Source organism: Hemitrygon akajei, chromosome 4 (assembly GCF_048418815.1).
Source record: "Hemitrygon akajei chromosome 4, sHemAka1.3, whole genome shotgun sequence".
Lineage (NCBI taxonomy): Eukaryota > Metazoa > Chordata > Chondrichthyes > Myliobatiformes > Dasyatidae > Hemitrygon > Hemitrygon akajei.
Genome location: NC_133127.1, coordinates 149,953,618 through 149,973,713, shown reverse-complemented (window position 1 = coordinate 149,973,713; position 20,096 = coordinate 149,953,618). Strand labels below are relative to the sequence as shown.

The 20,096-nt window shown below is 37.0% G+C and overlaps 1 protein-coding gene across 8 annotated transcripts in view; it reads left to right on the top strand.

Moving 5' to 3' along the window:
* LOC140726782 (DCN1-like protein 5) overlaps nt 1-11,786 on the top strand; it is a 34,533-nt gene extending 22,747 nt beyond the window's left edge. For all 8 annotated transcript variants that reach the window (XM_073043603.1, XM_073043602.1, XM_073043601.1 and 5 more), the window contains 5 exons: nt 5,199-5,290; nt 5,502-5,610; nt 5,711-5,815; nt 5,950-6,052; nt 6,137-11,786. In XM_073043603.1, the coding sequence (XP_072899704.1) occupies nt 5,199-5,290; nt 5,502-5,610; nt 5,711-5,815; nt 5,950-6,052; nt 6,137-6,192 (465 nt within the window). In that variant the 3' untranslated portion in view covers nt 6,193-11,786. The remainder of the gene's footprint in view (nt 1-5,198; nt 5,291-5,501; nt 5,611-5,710; nt 5,816-5,949; nt 6,053-6,136) is intronic.
* The last annotated feature ends 8,310 nt before the right edge of the window (nt 11,787-20,096 follow it).

Below are 20,096 nucleotides of genomic sequence, written 5' to 3'. Positions count from 1 at the left end.
CATAAGGTAAGCTTTTGGCATATTAGCCTTCAATATAACATCCCAACTCCTGTACTTAATACTTTGATTTATGAAGTTGTACAAGATGTTGGTGAGGCCAAATTTAAAGTATTGCCAGCAGTTTTGGTTACCTATCTAAAGGAAAGGTGTCAATAAGATTGATAGCACAGAGAAAATTTGTAGGGATGTTGCCAGGACTTGAGGACCTGACTTGTAGTGAAAGGTTGAATAGGTTAGGACTTTATTCTCTAGTGCATAGAAGAATGAGAGGAGATTTGATAGAAGTATACAGAATTGAGGGTCATGGGGTAATGCAAGCAGTCTTTCTCCACTGAGGTTAGCTAGGTCTAGAAATAGGTCATGAGTTAAAGGTCAAAGGTAAAATGTTTAGCAAGAACATGAGGGGGAACTTCTCACTTAGTGTGGTGAGAATGGAACGAGCTGTTAACGGAAATGGATGCAGGTTCAGTGTGAACATTTAAGAGAAATTTGGATAAGTACATGGATAGGAGGGTATCGAAGACAATGGTCCAGGTGCAGTTGGATGGGACTAGGCAGATTAATAGTTTGGTATGAACTAGATGGGCCAAAGGGCCTGTTTCTGTGCTGTAGTGTTCTATGACTATTAACTGTATTTAGAAATTCTTAAAGATGGCGGGGGGGGGGGTGTTGTCAGAGAATCAAGAGGTCAAAGGAGTGATCATTAAATATAAGGTTGACAGTAATGGGAGAGGAAAGATTGTGTTGCTTTGATAGTTAATGCTTGATTCATATTGAAAGTCATTGAGACGTCGTTTGAATCCAAGACTCCATTTTGTCACACTCTCAAGTTATAATTTCCTGCTTTTTAAATAACAAAACCATTGTAGGTTTGCAATATTTTTCTTCCAGCAATTTGAATGTTATTATAAAATATTTACATTTGTCTTTACATAATGTGACAAAAATTTTAGTACGTAACTATATATGGTTAAATAAAATGTTTCTTGTGAGTAGCCCTCAGAACTCAGCTGTATTTCATGTGATTTGGGATCTGATTACTGTAGTTTTTGGAAACTTAGATCAACAATACACAATTTAAAAATCAGATAATTCTGAGAGCCAGGTACATAACGTGAGCTTTATTTGCCACTAAGCTTCTAGAATCATGAAATTATAGAATTGCCATGGGAGACAAGGAAGCCATTCAACCATTTAATTGTTTATCAGCTCCTCTTAGAATGATCCTGTTGCTCCTCGTTTCAACACTTTTTCTTCTCCATAACCCTGCAATTTGTTTTTCTTCAAATTACTTAAATGCTTAACTATCTTGCACCACCCTTGCTATCAGTAAGTTCCATTTCATAATTACTTGCTGAATAAAAAGGTCGTTTTCTCTTTACATACTTTGGCCGCACATCACACCTGTGCCCTCCAGTATTTGTCCGTTCCACGAATGGGTACAGTATCCATATACAGTGGATTCCAGTTAATTGGGCCATCGGTTAATCGGGCAGCAGCTTATTTGGTACAACTCTTAAACAACAAAAACTAATTGAGGAAATGGTTAGGATTTCTTTGTTTATTTGAGACACCGCCACTTAATTGGGACAGGTGACTCTTGCTGAACAGTTTCTAACTGACGTCAGTCACATGCACTTCATGTGCTGGTAGACACTACACCACGCTAGAGTGAACAGTTTCTCGTGTTCAAAAAACATTGATTTTTGTCAATGGTGGTTGGCAAGTAATAAAAAGTAAGACAATTCAGAACTGTGTTGCTCACTGTAGTTTCAAGTATTCAGGTTTGGAAATGCCAAAAAAATTTGCTGGGAATGAAAATGAAATCATTTCACTCAGTTCAAAGTAAATTTATTATCAAAGTACATATGTCACGATATACAACCCTGAGATTCATTATCTCGCAGGTATCCTCAATAAATCTGTAGGACAATAATAGCCATTATGGAAAGACCACATCAACTAGTGCGTTCAACCAGTGTGCCAAAGGCAACTGTGCAGATACGAAAAGAAAGCAATAATAAATATATAATCAAGAGCAGGAGATGAGTCCTTGAAAGAGTCTGTAGGTTGTGGGACTATTTCAATGATGGGGCAAGTGAAGTTATCTCATTTGCTTCTGGAGCCCGAAGGTTGAGGAGTAATAACTGTTCCTGAACCTGGTCATGAGTCCTGAGGCTCCCATACTGCGTTCTTGAAGGCAGCAGTGAGAAGAGAGCATGACCTGGGAGGTGGGGGTCCCTGATGATGGATGCTGCTTTCCTACGACAGCACTCCACGTGGATGTGTATGGTGGGGAGGGCTTTACCTGTGATGAACGGGGCCATATCCACTACTTTTTTGTCAGACTTTCTGTTCAAGAGCATTGGTGTTTCCATACCGGGCTGTGATGCAGCCAGTCAATATACTCTCCACCATACATCTATAGGAATTTGTGTTTTAGATGTCATGCCAAATCTTCGCAAACTTACAAGGAAGTTGAGGTGCTGCCTTTGTAATTGCACTTGTGTGCTGGGCACCAGGACAGATCCTCTGATAATTGGTTCACGGACCTCTGGTTTTCTCCTACTGAAGTCAATAATTAACTCCTTGTTCTTGCTGACATTGAGTAAGAGGTTGTTGTTATGGCACCACTCAGCCAGATTTTCAATCTCCCTCCTATATGCTGATTCGTCACCACCTTTGATTTGACCAATGACATTGGTGTCGTTGGCAAACTTGAATTTGGCATTGGAGCGGTGCTTAGCCACACAGTCATAAGTGTCAAGCAAGCAGAGCAGGGGACTAAGCACACAGCCTTGTGGTGCACCTGTACTGATGGGAGATTCTGGAGAGATGCAGTTGCGAATCCAGACTGACTGGGGTCTGCAAGTGAGGCAGTGGAGGATCCAATTGCACGAGGTATTGAGGCCAAGGTCTTGCTTGTTGATTAGTTTTGAGGAGCTGCTGGCAATGAATGCCTGAGGTGTCGACGATAAAGAGCATCCTGATGTATTCATCTTTGCTGTCCAGATGTTCCAGGGTTGAGTGAAGAACCAATGATTCGGCATCTGCTGTGGAGCTGTTGTGCCAGTTGGCAAATTGGAGTGGATCCAAGTCGCACCTCAGGCAGGAGTTGATATGTTTCATCACCAACCTCTCAAAACACTTAATCAGTGTGGATGTAAGTGCTACTGGACAATAGTCATTGATGCAGTTTACAACATTCTTCTTAGGCACCAGTATAATTGAAGCCTATTTGAAGCATTTGTGTACCTTGGACTGCTGAACAGTCCGGCTAGTTGATCAGCACAGGTCTTGTCACTACTTCAAGTTAGGAGCTATGAAGAATTTAAAAGTATCGACAACAATCTTGAATGTTACAATGAAAATGAAGATTTGGAGGATGCAGTCATCGAAAGCATCATATGAAAGCAGTCCATTATCTGCACTAAGTGGCTGGCTAATTTTGTTTATTTACATTTAATCGAAAGAACATAGCCCATACACTGGATGAACTCCTCCATTGATAACTATTAGGAACTAGTACACAGTTTTATACTATAGCTCTAACTTGTGCTGTATTTCAGTTAAGCAGTTTGCTTTTTTTTAATACCTTTTAAACTATTTCCATGAAACTTCTGCTAATTGGAGCGGCCAATTCATTGGGCTAAACTGTTCTAATCTCGATGTGCTCCAGTTAACTAGAATCCACTATATTTAACCTACCCAAACCAGTCATCATGATGATGTGCAAGTCTGTTAAATTTTCTCTACATCTTCTTTGTTCTCTGAAAAGCCCCACCTTCTCCAGTCCAACCTCATAGGATGGATTAGGGAATTAGGCCATTTGGTCTGCTGCAGCATTTGATCATAGTTGATTTATTTTCCCTTAAATCCCTTTCTTCTCTCTTTGCCCCATAACCTTTTAACACCTTTACTTACTCAATCATGGAACCATCCTAATATATATTTTCTGTAATTTTTCCACCATTTTTACATCCTTCCTACAGTGGGCTGAACTGGATGCAAAACTCGTAGTGCAGCCCAAGCAAGTCTTTGTATTGGACCAACATATTTATGCAGGCTTGCCCAACCAAATTTAAACATCTCGCCTCACCAGAGCGCTAATAAAATGGGCCCAAAGGGAAGGAGCTAATTCAAAACTCCAGTAATTTGACACACTTGGGACTGTGGCTTCATACTAACAGATTTTCTAGACAATTGCATTTAACTCCTATTTATACAACATATGTACTTTCAATTTTATTTCCTTATATGTTGCATTGTAGTAGAACAGGCGAGTTTAAAAGGAGTGCAAGAAGTGGGCCAAGTACAAAATCCAGGATTTTTGAACATTGACAAAACTCCTTTATCATAGAAATGGGTCAAGTTTCTACCAGACAACTCCCTAGATGCAATATACACTGCTTCTGCTTGCATTGTAAGTGGGTGGTTGGTAACAACTTCCCTGCCTTTCTTAACTCCTCTCTACCCAATAAAAATTCCCAACAATGACATCAACACCAAGCTCCAGAACTACAATTCCAGGCAAGGCTTTCTTGATCTAGCCAAGTGCAATATAATTATCTAAATTTGGGTATGAGAAGAGAGAGTAGACAGAATGCTGTGTCAGTCTTAGTTTTTCTTTAATTTGCCCATAATTGTCCAATGCCTGTCTCTCTGCAGATGCTCCGAACAATTCTAGTATCCATAAACATTGCAGGGCGTATAAGTTGGCTCTAACCACCACGTGTGGCATTCTAGAATACCAGGTGTGTGTTGACTAGCTCTGTAGTGTTTTGACATCATGTGCCGGGCTGCTGATCTACTTGTTCACATCAAGAGATTATTTGGAAGTCAGTAACAAACTACATAATCAATAGTCAGCAGGCTTCTTCAAAAATGAAAAACTGGGTCAAAAATGGTCTAGTGCCCTTGCTATAAGCTGGTGGAAATTGCAAGAATTGCTGCGTACCTGTTTTTGATTGTCAAACTACATAAGATAATATTTACTTAGAGTGATGCATTCAAAGGTGCAGCATATACGTGAAAGAGGGACGTGTCAACCAAAATGAACTTGACTCCTTGGCCACATTGGAGGTTGTGGGCTGGTCATAAAGGCTGACCTTGTGGACTAGGGTGGCCCGAAGGTTGCATGTTGTAGACAAGTGATTTAGATGTGATAAAAGTGCACCTGATTTTTTTTTTGTCTGCAGATTATCATGTTAGTATTGGCATGGAAGCTGGAGGCTCAAAACATGGGTTTTTTCACTAAAGAAGAATGGTTAAAAGGAATGACGTCATTACAGTAAGACATCTCAATGATTGTTCTGCAATAAAATTTTAAAGTTATGGCATGATGTTCCATTTGTTTAATTGCTAATCAAATGTATTCTATAACTTTTACTTGTTACCAGTAAACTTGTACATAACAAGTATAAAAAATTTCCAGTTTACTCTTATGGATTTTTGCTTGGGAAAATCTGATTTTCTTTTAATGCAGTATTTGTTTAACCTAGATGTGACTGCACAGAGAGGCTACAGAGCAAATTTGATTATTTGCGTTCACAACTCAATGACCTATCAGCTTTCAAACAAATTTACAGATATGCCTTTGATTTTGCTAGAGTAAGGCAAAAATCATTTATTTCTATTGCAATGAATTTTGAATGATTTCTTCATTTGTCTTGAAAAAAATGTCACAAAAACCTCTGTCTGCCCTTTTTAGGATAAAGACCAGCGTAGCCTTGATATTGATACAGCTAAGTCTATGTTAGCTCTGCTCCTTGGAAGAACATGGGCTCTGTTCTCTGCCTTCTACCAATTTTTGGAGGTACTTTGTTAAAATTTGAATAATTCTCAAATGTTATTGCAAAAAAGTTATAACTACAACCACCAATTTTAAAAAGGCAGTATCTGTGGAATTTTTATGAAATGTTTTTCATAATGCATGTGCTCTCTTCACAGCAATCAAAGTACAGAGTTATGAATAAAGATCAGTGGTTCAATGTATTGGAATTCAGCAGAACTGTACTTGCAGATCTTAGCAACTATGATGAAGATGGTGCATGTAAGTTTCTTTCCCTCATATCGGAAAATGCATTTATTCCAATACAGTTATAAACTAAATTATAATTTCAATTTTTTTTTTCAGGGCCTGTGCTGCTTGATGAATTTGTTGAATGGCAGAAAGCAAGGCAGTCATCATAACAAATTAGAGGAAAAGAGAAGGACAGGAGAGCAATAATGTTTTGCAATCCAACCAAACTATGTCTTTAATTATGAAATGGAAAGTATTTGTCAAAAGCCATCTTTTATGCTAGCTACAGACTTTTCAGTGTTACAAGAGGGAAGAAGGTTTCCAAGTTGCATCTATATTAGGCATTTTATTATGTATTCATCAAATATGGCACCTGATGTTAGGATTTTGTCCAGTCTTGATTCTTAATGCTTTTGGCAATATCTGTTTATAACTTCCTAAGTACTTTGAAGCACATTTAAAAATTATAGGTTTCCATTAAAAACAAATGATTTTTATGTGTGACTGAGAGATGCAAGGCCTTGAAGTGTATGAATGCGATTTTTCAGTTATTGGAAAGTGTATACTAATGTATTGGAAATTTGCCATTCTGGTACCATACCAAAAACTTACTGAACCTCATCATATTTTATTGTAACTATATAGCATTTTTTCTGTGATATACTATATCAATAGGTACTGGTGCTGTTCTAGGACTGTGAGCTCAGCGTTAATGGTAATGCCAGTAGCACCTCTGCGATACCATGTAAAGGAGGATTATGTGTGATACAGATGTATGTTTAAACTTTTTTCTTCATTTACATTGTTAAGGTATCCACAGATTTGCCTGTTTTCAAAAGTTTTATTTATTTTATGTCCATTTTTAAGAACAAAATGGAATGTGGTCATATAAATCCGAATTCAGTGGGGGGGGGGGAATTATGTGATTGGAACTGCATATAATAGCCTTCATTATTTCATGAGCATGCATGTGGTTTTGACTACAATTTTTAGTAACAGCAGATACGTTACCACAGCTCTCAATTGGCCCACTGTACTAAGTACATTGTGAGACTATACAGTATCAAATATTTGTCTCCAGGATAGAAAGCTGTAAATTAGCTTGAACTAAGTACTCTTATGCTGTTGGTTAGTAAAAGCTTTTGTATGAAGGTGACGCTGTGGGACCTTGAATTTAAAAGAAAATTCTTATGCTCATTAGCATCCAAAATATGAATTGTAATTTTGACAGTGGAATTTTTGTGTATACAAAGTATGATCTAAACACTTAAGATTGAAACACTGAAGGATAATTGTGGTGAATTCTTTTATCTTCTTCCCCTCAGTATTTCATATTTGAGCAGATTCTTATCAATTCCTGAATTTACTTTGTGCAGAAGATATTTGGGCAATTTAATTATTGGAACAGTATGACAATTTCCAAAACACTAAAAGCTACTGATTTACTGTTCTCTCAAAAGCCCACAAAGTTAGATGCAGAGTGGTGTTTTGGGATGCACTTTACACAGTTCTGTACATCCTAGTGCCAGTTAATATTAAAAGTAGTGTATTTTTGATGTTTTTTAAAAACATTTTAAAATTGTCATGACGTCTTACAGATTTTTTAACAATGATTTAACAGTGCAAAGGGCTCAACACTCAAGATTGCTCAATTCTGAGTACTAATTATTTAATATATTACTCAGTAAATTGGTAAGATCCTGTACTGCCTTCACCCACCCACTTGCGTAAGATGAGCCATTATGCATCCGATTCCTGGAGCAAGAATTCAACCTGTGGTCTATTACACCACACACCAATCATCGTACCCAGTCTCTCTCAGTAACATAAATACAGCTTGTTAGTACAGAATCAGCTACTTGAAAATTTTGCTTTTTAAACTGCTGAATGATTTATTATGAGGTTTGTTTGAAATAATGGGGCTAGTTCTTCCCTGTTGTAAAGTAATTAATTTAATGAAATTTAGTCTCTGTATGTAGTATAGTGGATCTTTAAGCAAACTTTTTTTTCCAGAAAGAAATCCTTACAGCCGGTAGGATAATTATTCAAAGGTATGAAAAAAAATCTGGTATCAGAACTTCAGTTAATGTTATACAGCTGTTTTCTTAAAGTACAAAGGATGGTTTTAAAATATATTTTGTTTTTAAAAGTTGATTTTTGTGATGTTGCCATATATTTTCACCCTCTGTGGATGTTTTAGATATCACTAGGAACTAGCACATGAATGTCAGCTCTAGAAGTGTCAACAAGCTTCCCATCAGACTAACTGCCAAGCTAAGAAAATGAGTCTTTTGATACAGACGATTTATTGAATTCTTCAGACTTGAGTGCCATCAATATGATGCCCAAAGTCAGAATTCTTGAGATGCCTTGTAGGGGTTGTCATTTATGTCACTGTAAAGCTTTCTGGCAGGTGGACAAAAGCTATATAGATCTTGGTCTAGATGATGCATTGTAGTGCAAAAATTACACTGTCAGCATTCATCTTTCAAATTACTTTATTATTCATTGAAAATCACCTAAATAAAGTGCCCAACCAATTTCACTTTACAATTCCATTTAAAATGACCCTCAAATACAATTTTATGCTTTTACTTAACATTCAGAATTTCAAACCTTATATCTTATAATAGAGGGCATCATTACTCCATTTTTCCATTGCATTATTTTGGTTAATCTGGTATGAAATCCATCTTTCTGTGAAACTTTTTTTTAAGTGAGATAATTAATTTAGAAATACCCAATTTAATTGAATCTCATTTGTACCTAACTCCATTAGTTTCAGATATGAGCAAGGTGGGAACACATGAACAGTACATTATTCCTGGTAAAGAGTCTCAGCCTGATATGTCGACTGTTTATTCCCCTCCATAGATGCTGCCTGACCTGCTAAGCTCCTCCAATATTTTATGTATTGCATTGTTCCCTTTTCTGTTTTCCATCATTCAGTTGCCTTTTAAAAGAAAAAACCTAACTCGTGCAATGAGTTCTGGTCTCTATTTAATTGACTTCACTTGAGAAAAGTTAATCATAAATGTGAAATGCTTAAGGATACCCATGGAATTTACAGTCAGCTTTTTTTATTTTCCTTTTTTCACAATTTAATGGTCCCAGACAGATTTCTTAAGTCATAGAACCAATAGTTTTAGATTTAAATTCAGAATTTTAATATAGAATCTAATTTGTGCTCAAAGACCTAAGATAGCAAAATATGCCATGGGTTTAGAGGGGTAATGCTTCCATCTTGTCCATGAAATAATACCCTAATCTTTGAGAAACTCTATTGCGGTATTTAGAAAGAATATGAATAGAAATAGGTTGAAGAAACTTGCAGGTTGTGTAAGTTAATGTACTTAATAGCATTTCATTTAAGGGGAATACTGTAGGTGAAACCTATGGTTCAGTGTACTTTCAATAATTTTAAAATATGCTGCTGAATATATAATTGCATTTTTTCATGTCATTTTCCAACATGTGTATTTTAATCCCTCAGTTTTCTCTCTATCTGAAGCAAATAAATATTGTGGAGTGTGACAAAGGGATTACTATGCATGTATGCTGTGCTAAAAGAATAGAGAATCTAGTATTGTTAACAATTTAACCCAGTTTATGACTTCACAAAATATAAAATGTCAACTTTGCATTATTGGGGCGATCCTACAAAAGGAGCACAACTTTTTTTTTCCCCCTGATTTCACTTGTTCCTATTCGGTGGTATCCACTCACTGTTTCCTTTGGATCGGAACTACATTTGTATATTTTTGCATTGCCTAATCACAAACCAATTTAAATTGAATGATAAACTTTATAAGGAGGTTCATAATGGAATATAAACTGACTTTGCATGTTTTCATATTTAAAGATATTGGAGAAAAAGACCTATTGCAATGCAACTTAAAACAGAATTACTGACACGCCAAGGACTGTGAACTCTGGCATTTTAGTTGTATAATAAAAAAAAAGGAACAGTGTTTATTTAAGTGTCTTAATTCATGAATGGTGATATTTAAAATCTATTGACCCCGCTGCTTACATAACCATGAAAATCCAGGGTCTTTTTGTACAACCAAAGGAAAACAAGATTGTGGATTTTTCACACAATGGAACATAGAAGTGTGTTTTATTGTTAGTATTTTGTACAATGGTTGTGTGTGACCTTGTATTTTTCATTACAGACCTTTTAAACAAAAAGATTCTAACTTGACACTATTTTGATAGTATTTAAAACTGCTTGATCTTGTGTGTTCAGTTTGGATGTGTGTCTATTAGAATAATTGCAGCATTGATCAGATTGTATTACATTTTATTTTTTATCAACTTAACATCTAATGGTTTAGAATACCATATTCATGGTTTGTTTAGGTTGTCATTCTTAATCACACAAAAACCAATGTTTTTCTTGAGCCTGTGGTTTTGGATAGAATCTAGGAGAGATTAGTCTTATATTGACTGTTTTATTTCCCACCTCATCCCTATTAATCTCCTTTCCCCTGCCTCACTAGAAGACAAAGATTAATGGGGTTTTAAAGGCTTCCTTTGACTTTTCAATTTGTAATCACCCATTTTCAATTAAAAATGCCAATTAATCATGAACTCACCATATTGGATTTCATTTCCAGTCTGGTTGAGGATAAAATGTGCAGATTATAGCAAAGAAGGTCAAACATTTTTCACCTATCTTTGAAAGAGGAATCCTAGTAGTTCCATTCCCAACTTTGTTCTCCATAGCTTTTTAAATTTTTTTTATGAAGTGTTTATTCAGAGCACTTATGAAATTGTTTTGATAATGCATCTGCCACTATTTCATAACAACTTGGTATGTGGGGGTGGGGGGAGAATGCCTTTATTGCCTCTGATTATTTGCCAATTAGTCTCTGCCTGGATTCCACTGAAAGTAGTGCCTCTCTGCACTTAAAGCCTTAAGACAGAATTTTAAAATAATTTGAACACTGCTAATAAACCTCAGTATAGAGGACAATCCTGCATTCTGTGGTTTTGTTTTAATTTTAAAAGGTTTTTCATGTCGGTTGGAATTCTGGTAAGGCTATAAATTCTGAACACTTTCTCTGAAAGATGATGACCATGGTACTTTTTTTAATAACCAGTCTGTTAAGGTTTTACGATGGTTAACAGTGTTTTACAGTTTTTGCAGTCTTCAGCTTGTTCTGGCACCGCAAATACCTGCTTTCATCCGCCCCAGGTCTCCTTTTTAAGTTATACCATATACCCGGTACTATTTTATGTGGTCACCTTTTATATAAAAAAAAAGCTTTGCCTCTCATTTCTTGCATAAAATGTTACCAATTGTCTTTATTCTGTGTCTTCCTAAAGTATTACAATCTCACTGCTTAATTCAAATTCAAGTTCTGAAATCCACAGCCTATGAAAATATGTCCTTGATCTATAATAGTGAAAACAGTGGTCCTTATGCAGACCCTGGAGAATACCTGTAGAATAAAAAGCAGTTGGTCACATTCTCTGTAATTATGCATTCGCTTAGGCTTTAGGGACTGTTGCAAGGGATGTCACAAATCAGAATGCATTAAGGCTCATTCTGCCATTTGAAACACACTCAAAGGGGTTTAGTGCCCTTCCTTTTCTGACCTGATTAATACTTCAAATGTATGTGACTTAACATTGATCCTAAAGGTTAGTGACATAATGTCACAGGTGAAAATGCCACATTCAGAACAATTAAAATGAACTTTGCTTGTCAATGTATCCAATTTTATAAATAAAAATGAATTAAAACACTAAAATTAAATGAGTTAATTGGAAGACAATAAAACAGCCAGCCATGTTTCTGTACCCCACAAGTGCCAGTTGTAAAGCTGCTGTATTATTAATAAGTAATCCAAATGAAATTTGAAAGTTCTGCACATATTAACAAAATTCCTTACTTATTGAAAATTTACACCATTTTTCCTCACATTTTTACCATGTCAATATTATTAGTAAATGTGCTTCCACTAAGCTGAATGGTTCACATTGCCAGTTTTCTTATGGAATTTCTAATGAGTGCAATTTTTGGATAAGCGTTAGATTTCCCACAGCCTTTCATTACTTATCTATATGGATATGCAATAGAGGCTCAAACTTCCATTTAAGAATAAGCTTGTTTGCCTAATTGATTGTATATCATTGAAGAGAGGTATCTTAGAATCAGTCCTAATGTATGGCTATTCCAGCGGGTAGGATTTCATTCAACTGCTTTCAGGTTGATCGGAAATGTATAAACTAATCCCATGAAAACATTTATTTGGGTATGGAGCCTATTGAGGTGGAGAGGTGAAATTAATAGGGATCTTATTTGACTTTAAACTTCTGGATTGTGATAGTATCGGTTTCAAATTCATAACTCTACAAATAGATCAGGTATCACTCAACAATAACTTAGAAATGGAATGACATTGTATTCTGATCAAATTTTTCTACCCTTGTTCATCCTTAAGCTTCATCATTAAAATGAGCCTTTGAGATGGCAATGAATATCTTCTGGTGGCTAATGAATCTTTGAATTTTCTATCCAAGCTGTCAATGTTTGGTTGTGATTCATGAGTATTTATACACAGTGCCTATAAAAGGTATTTGCCCTCCTTGAAAGTTTTCATGTTTTATTGTTTTATAACATTGAATCACAGTGGATTTAATTTGGCATTTTTGACACTGATCAGCAGAAAAAGATCCATGTCAAAGTGAAAACTCTGTGATCATTACAAAGTGATGTAATATAAAACACAAAATAATTGATTGCATATGTATTCACCGCTTTTAATATGATACACTAAATCATCACTGGTGCAGCCAATTGATTTTAGAAGGTACACAATTAGTTAAATGGAGATTCCCCTGTGTGCAGTCAAGGAGTTTCAATTGATTGTAGAAATACACCTGTATAAAGAAGGTCCAACTGCTGGTAAGTCTGTATCCTAGTGAAAAGTACACCATGAATACAAAAGCATCTGTGAAAAGGTTATTGAAGAGCACAGGTCAAGAGATCACACAAGCAAAACCACACCATCCCTACCATGAAGCATGGTGGCTACATCAGGCTGTGGGGATGCTTCACTGCAGTAGGCGTTGGACAGCTTGTGAAGGTAGAGTGTAAAATGAATGCAGTTCTGGTCTCCCCAATTGAAGGATGTACTGGCTTTGGAGGCAGTGCAGTGGAGGTTCACCAGGTTGATTCCAGAGATGAAGGGGTTAACCTATGAGGAGAGATTAAGTTTGGCAATCCTCTCTGGAATTCAGAAGAATGAGTGCGGATCTTGTAGAAACATACAAAATTTTGAAAGGGATAGATAAGATAGAAGTAGGAAAGTTGTTCCATTGGTAAGTGAGACTAGAACTAGGGAACATTGCCTCAAGATTCAGGGGAGAAGATTTTAGGACGGAGATGAGGGGAAACTGTTTTTTGCCAGAGAGTGGTGAATCAGTGGAATTCTCTGCCCAGGGAAGCAGTTGAAGCTTCTTCGTTAAATATATTCAAGATACATCTAGATAGATCTTTACGTGGTTGGGGAAAAGGCAGGTAGACAGAGCTGAGTTTATGGACAGATCAGCCATGATCTTATCGAATGGCGGGGCAAGCTCAACGGGCCAGATGGCCTACTCCTGCTCCTATTTCTTATGTTCTTATGCAGTAAAACACAGGGAAATCCTGGAGGAAAATGTGATGCAGTCAGCAAGAGAACTGCAATTTGGGAGATTTGTCTTCCAGCAAGACAATAATTTCAAGCATAAAACCAAAGCTACACATCAATAGCTTAAAAACAACAAAGTTAATGTCCTGGAGTGGCCAAGTCAGAGTCCAGGCCTCACTCTAATTGAGGATTTGTGGCTGGTCTTGAAAACAGCTGTTCACTCACAATCCCCATGCAATCTGACAGAGCTTGAGCGGTTTTGTCAAGAAGAATGGGGAAAAATTGATTAGAGATTGTGTATGCAGAGCCCTAATGAAGAATTTCAGCCCAAAATGTTGACCCTTTATTCCTTTCCATAGATGCTCCCTGACCTGCTGAGTTTCTCTCGCATTTAGAATGAAATAGACCCTATAAATATTCCAAAGACCAGACAAATTTTGTGAACACAGTAGGTTTCTCTCATTACCACCAAAAAATCAATAGAAAACAAAGAACAGATTTTAACCCGGAACATTGTTAGGGAGTATTCTGGAGTTGTGTGAATACGTTAGAAATTAATTCAGTAACAATGAACCAGTCTTCAGTTTGTTATTGTCAATTGCAATTAAAGTTAAAAGCACAGGCTAAGAGATTGTATATGCATATGCAGGCTCGTGCCAACTTTACTGTATACTGCTATAAAAATAAATGTTAAAACAATGGAACTGTGTTAATTGGCCTGCAGTCCAGGCAACTATGAGATTAACCAATTTGCACCATTGTAAATAAATTCAGGGAAATTTGCAATTATTTTGTCCAAGCCAATGTATTTGAACATTCAGAGGAGTCTCCCACTGTAGAGATATAATTCAAAGGAAGTATTGTTAATTCCAATTTTTGAAGTACACAATGCCATTGTAACTATTGCAACAGTATTGAATCACCTATTGATCGTAAGGATATAAAAATGTCATGTACTTTTGAATTTGTAAGACACTACCAAGAGTGTCTCCAGATGAATGCCTGCTTATTGTGGCAAATAAAGACTTCTATATCACCAGCTTCCATGTTTCTCTGGTGACTTTGATCACAGTCATAACAAATATTATAGAAATGACAAAAGGAATTTATTTTCTGGATGACCAAAATGCAGGCAAAAAGAGAACCCACAGAAATCATGACAGCCTGGTAGTGTGTGAATATCAGTTCAGATAAAATAAGCATATTTAATTAGAAGGTTGACAAAGGTAAAGCAACAAAAATATTATCTGATAGTTGTAAAATTCAATGAAGTCTGTAAATGGCTGCTTAGCACATTGCCCTGTTTGAATCTTGCCTGTAATTTTAAAAAGCGTCATTCACTTTTAGCGATGTGCAACAAATGTCAGATTTGACCACAACACAGGAATTTAAAAAATATTCATTTTTGGGTTGTTTTTATTGCTGGCCAAACACACTTTTAATTAACGCAATTTGCCAACAGTTTAATATAACTTCATGTCCTGCTCCATCACTTCAGAGTTGGCTTAAAATGCAGCAGTGCAACTGATATAAAGTTAAATTTTCTTCTCTGGAGGTTGTTAATAAACTTTTTGTTCTGTTACAGCAATGGTCAGTTTTATTGGATCAGCAATTCTGGATTGGGTGTTCTGCAGTGAACCAGAATTGGTTAGAGAGCTTAAAGTAAAAGAACCCTTAGAGACAAGTGATCATAATGTAATCAAATTCACCCTGAAATTTGAGAAGGAGAAGCTAAAGTCAGATGTATCAGTATTACCATGGAGTAAAGGGAATTACAGAGGCATGAGAGAGGATTTGGTCAGAATTGATTGGAAAAGAACACTGGCAGGGATGACAGCAGAGCAATGGCTGGAATTTCTGGAAGCAATTCAGAAGGCACTGGAGATGTACATCCTGAAGAGGAAGAACTATTCTAATGGCAAGATGACACAACAGTGGCTAATAAGAGATGTCAAAGCCAACATAAAAGCTGAAGGGAGCGTACATAATAGAGCAAAAAGTAGTCGCAAGTTAGAGGATTGGGAAGCTTTCAAATACCAACCGAAGGCAACTAAAAAAAGTAATTAAGAAGGTAGAGATGGAATACAAAAGTAAGCTAGCCAATAATATTAAAGATGATAACAAAGTTTCTTTAGATACATAAAGTGTAAAAGACAGGCAAAAGTGGATATTGGACCACCGGAAAACAATGCTGGAGAGGTAGTACAATGCAATGGCAGACAAACTGAATAAGTATTTTGAATCAGTCTTCACTGTGGAAGACACAAGCATTATGGTAGGTATACCAGGTAACAGGGGTCATGAAGTGTGAGAAGTTATCATAACTAGGGAGAAGGCTCTTTGGAAACTGAAAGGCTCGAATGTAGATAAGTCACCTGGACCAGATGGTGAAGAGATTGTGGAGGTATTGGTAATGATCTTTCAAGAATCACTAGATTCAGGAATGGTTCTGGAAGACTGGAGAATTGCAAATGTCACTCCACTCTTCAAAAAGCGAGAGAAGCAGAAGAAAAGAAATTGTAAGCCAGTTAGTTTGACCTCAGTGGTTGGAAAGATGTTGAACTCGATTAATAAGGATGAGGTTTTGGGGTACTTGGAGGCGCGTAGTAAAATAGGCCACAGTCAGCATGGTTTCCTTGAGGGAAAAACCTGCCCAACAAATCTGTTGAAATTCTTCAAAGAAATAACAAGCAGGATATACAAAGGAGAATTGATTGACATTGTGTATTTGGATTTTCAGAAGGCCTTTGACAAGGTGCTACACACGAGGCTGCTTAACAAGCCACAATCCCATGGTATTACAGGGAAGATTCTAGCATCGATAAAGCAGTGGCTGACTGGCAGGAGGCAAAATGTGGGAAAAAAGGGAGCCTTTTCTGGTTGGCTGTCGGTAACTAGTAGTGTTCCACATGAGTCTGTGTTTGTACCAATCCTTTTTACATTATATGTTAATGATTTGGATGATGAAATTGACAAATTTGGTGCAAAGTTTGCAGGCAATACGAAGATAAGTGGAGGGGCAGGTAGTTTTGAGGAAGTAAAGAGGCTACAGAAGGACTTAGTCATTACGAGAATAGGCAAAAAAGTGGCAGATGGAATGTAGCACTGGGAAGTGTAAGGTTATGAACTTTGGTAGAAGAAATGAAAGGGTTGACTATTTTCTAAATGGAGAGAAAATACAAAAAAACTGAGATGCAAAGTGACTTGGGAGTCCTTGTGCAGAATTCCCTAAAGGTTCAGTTGCGGGTTGAGTCTATGGTGAGGAAGTCAAATGCAATGTTAACATTAATTTGAAGAGGACTAGAATATAAAAGCAAGGATATAATGTTGAGACTTTATAAAGCACTGATGAGGTCTCACTTGGAGTACTGTGAGCAGTTTAGGGCCCCTTATCTTAGAAAGGATGTGCTGAAACTAGATAGGGTTCAAATGAGATTCAGGAAAATGATTCCAGGTTTGAACAGCTTGTCATATGAAGAGCGTTTGCTGGCTCTGGACCATCAGAAGAATGAGGGGTGACCTCATTGAAACCTATCGAACAGCGAAAGGCCTCAATGGAGTGGATGAGGAAAGAATGTTTCCTATGGTGGGAGAGTCTATGACCTGAGGACCAAGCCTCAGAATAGAGGGGTGTCCTTTTAGAACAGAGATTAGGAGGAATTTCTTTAGCCAGATAATGGTGAATCTGTGGAATTCTTTGTCACAGGCTGCTGTGGAAGCCAAGGTTGTATGTATATTTAAGGCAGAGTTTGATAGTTTCTTGATTGGTCAGGGCTGGAAGGGATACAGGGAGAAGGCAGGAGATTGGGGCTGAGTGGAAAATTGGATCAGCCATGATGAAATTGCAGAGTAGACTCAATGTGCCAAACAGCCTAATTCTGCTCCTATGTCTTATAGTCTTATTGAAGCTTTTTTTTAACTTACAAATATTTTTAGACCAAATTCTAGTTTTGAAATAGCTATGGTGGTAATTGGTAAATTTGGCAAATAAATTGGTTTATTATTCTTACACGTATGGGGGTGCAGTGAAAAACTTTGTTTTGTGTTCTATCCATACAGATCAGCTTATCACATCAGAGTATTGAGGTAGTACAAGGGAATACAATAACAGATGCAGAATAAAGTGTCTTGGAGTCATAGAATTTAGGTTTCAGAGTAGGATGATTATAATTCAAGTAAAAAGCAAATCTGTAGACAGCAGCTTGCAACAAGTCACCACGCTCTGGTGCCATTTTGCATCTCACATGTTACTCATGTTTATCAGATTAATATTCCAGTAACAGCACTACACTATCATACCACTGAAGTATATAATAGAGGATTAATCAGAAGAATATTGTATTCTAAGGTAAGGTAAGAATTTTCAAAATAAGAGTTTGTGAAATAGGCTGTCATAATGTTGCTGCTATCTCTTTTAACACATAACTTTGGTTTTAAAGAACATTTCAACATTTGTTTTACAACACTTTTTTTATTTGCCATCTAATGCTTCCTATTGCAGCAAGGGTAGAACAAGTTCTTAAGCAATTAAGTTGCCGTAATAATGTGGTGAAATATAATGTTATTTTGTGGTTCATGTTTTCAGTACTGGGCAAACTTTATATTTTTATATTCTTAAGATCAAAGGTTTAAAGAGTTGATGAATATTTATTTTGGCTTTATTTTAATCTCTATATGTTATATAACTATAACATTTAGAAACCTGGTATCCTTCAGACTTGAGTTAGCTTTATACATCAAATATGTAGTGTATTTCAAGACACTTTTTCATTTGGTATTTTACAGCCCTGTATCCTTAATATGGATCTTAACAACTTAAAATAAAACTCTCTAATATTCTCTCAGGCAGGAACAACAACAATACTGTAAATGTTTATTGTTGTTTTGTTTTTCTGGGAATGCAAGCTGTATTCAGAACATGGTACAGTCGGGATATTTGGCAACATATTTACTGACCAGCTTTTTTCTTTCTACTAAGCGCTTGTGGACGACAGCCTTCTGCAAATGTGACCTGTCACTAACTCTTTTAGTTTATCAGAGAAACACATGGGGGAAAGTTCAATAGTGTGGTGAACTAGATATACCTGTCTGACTGCTCCTGTGGCTCCTCCCACAGACCCTGCTGACTGCCCCTGTGGCTCCTCCCACAGACCCCTGTATAAAGGCGACTGTGGTCTGCTGCTCTCCCTCATTTTCCCAGGATGTAGTGTTGTTCTTCAGTCAATAAAAGCCGATATCTCACTTCCTAAGTCTCAGCGTGAGTTATTGATGGTGCATCAAATAGCATCAGAGAATATGTATTAGAATTGTGATATGCAATTCAATAGGGCCATTTAGACTAGTACAGAATAGAAAGCTGATTTGTACCCCGCCATGACTGTCCTGTCCACATACTGTTCACACTATTCATGCTTTTCATCTTTTACCACAGAGTTAAATTTCATGAGCAGGTAGCAACACTGTATAGTGACTGGATCCTTATTGCCTCCAACAGTGGAGGTCATTCCAAAGGTTTAGGATCTTTACTGGAAGTAACAACAGAACAGGGCAGAGTTTTCCCACATGCTGAAGATGAATAAAAGTCCTCTAATTGCAGAGGTCAAGAAAGCTAATCCGAGGCCAAAGATTAATAGAAAGTCAGTGGAGGGTTAACACGTGAAGCACTTAAATGTAGCGCTGAATAAAGATACATAAATTCGTACAGTGAAGGTCTAAGAAGATAACAAACCCAGCAACAGTGACATTAGTCTCATTCATTGATCCACACAATGTATGTGTAACAACATTCTTCATAAGCCACAAATCCCCACTATACACTCATATATACCACTGGAGTCACAAAGTAATCAAGCATGAAACAGGCTCTTCAACACAACTCATCAATGTCAACATTGTGCCCACCAAGATGGTCCTATGTTACCTGTGTTTGGTCCATTTCCCTCCAAAGTGCTCCTATCCACCTACTTATCTATATGTCATTTGAATGCTGTTGTCGTACATGCCTCAACCATTTTCTGTGGCATCTCATTCCATGTACATGACATACCCTGTGAGAAGAAGTTTCCTCTCAGGTCCCCTTGCAATGTTTCACCTCTCAGCTTAAACCAGTACTTTTTAGATTTTAGTTCCCCTTCCCTGGTAAAAAGACATGTGTTCACCTGATCTATGCCTCTCATGACGTTATACACCTCTATAAGATCACTCCTCAATCTCCTAGGTTCCAGGGACTAAAGTCTTAGGCTACACAACATCTCCCTATAATTCAAGTCCTCAAGTTCTGGTTACATTCTTGTAGATCTAATCAGAAACATAACTAATCCGGGATTCAGTTCCTGTCCAACACTAGATATTCCATCATGGTGGACACTTTACTTCAAAACTAAGGTTGAGAATTTTTAAAGAGAAATAGTAGTCGAGCATTTGAGCATCCC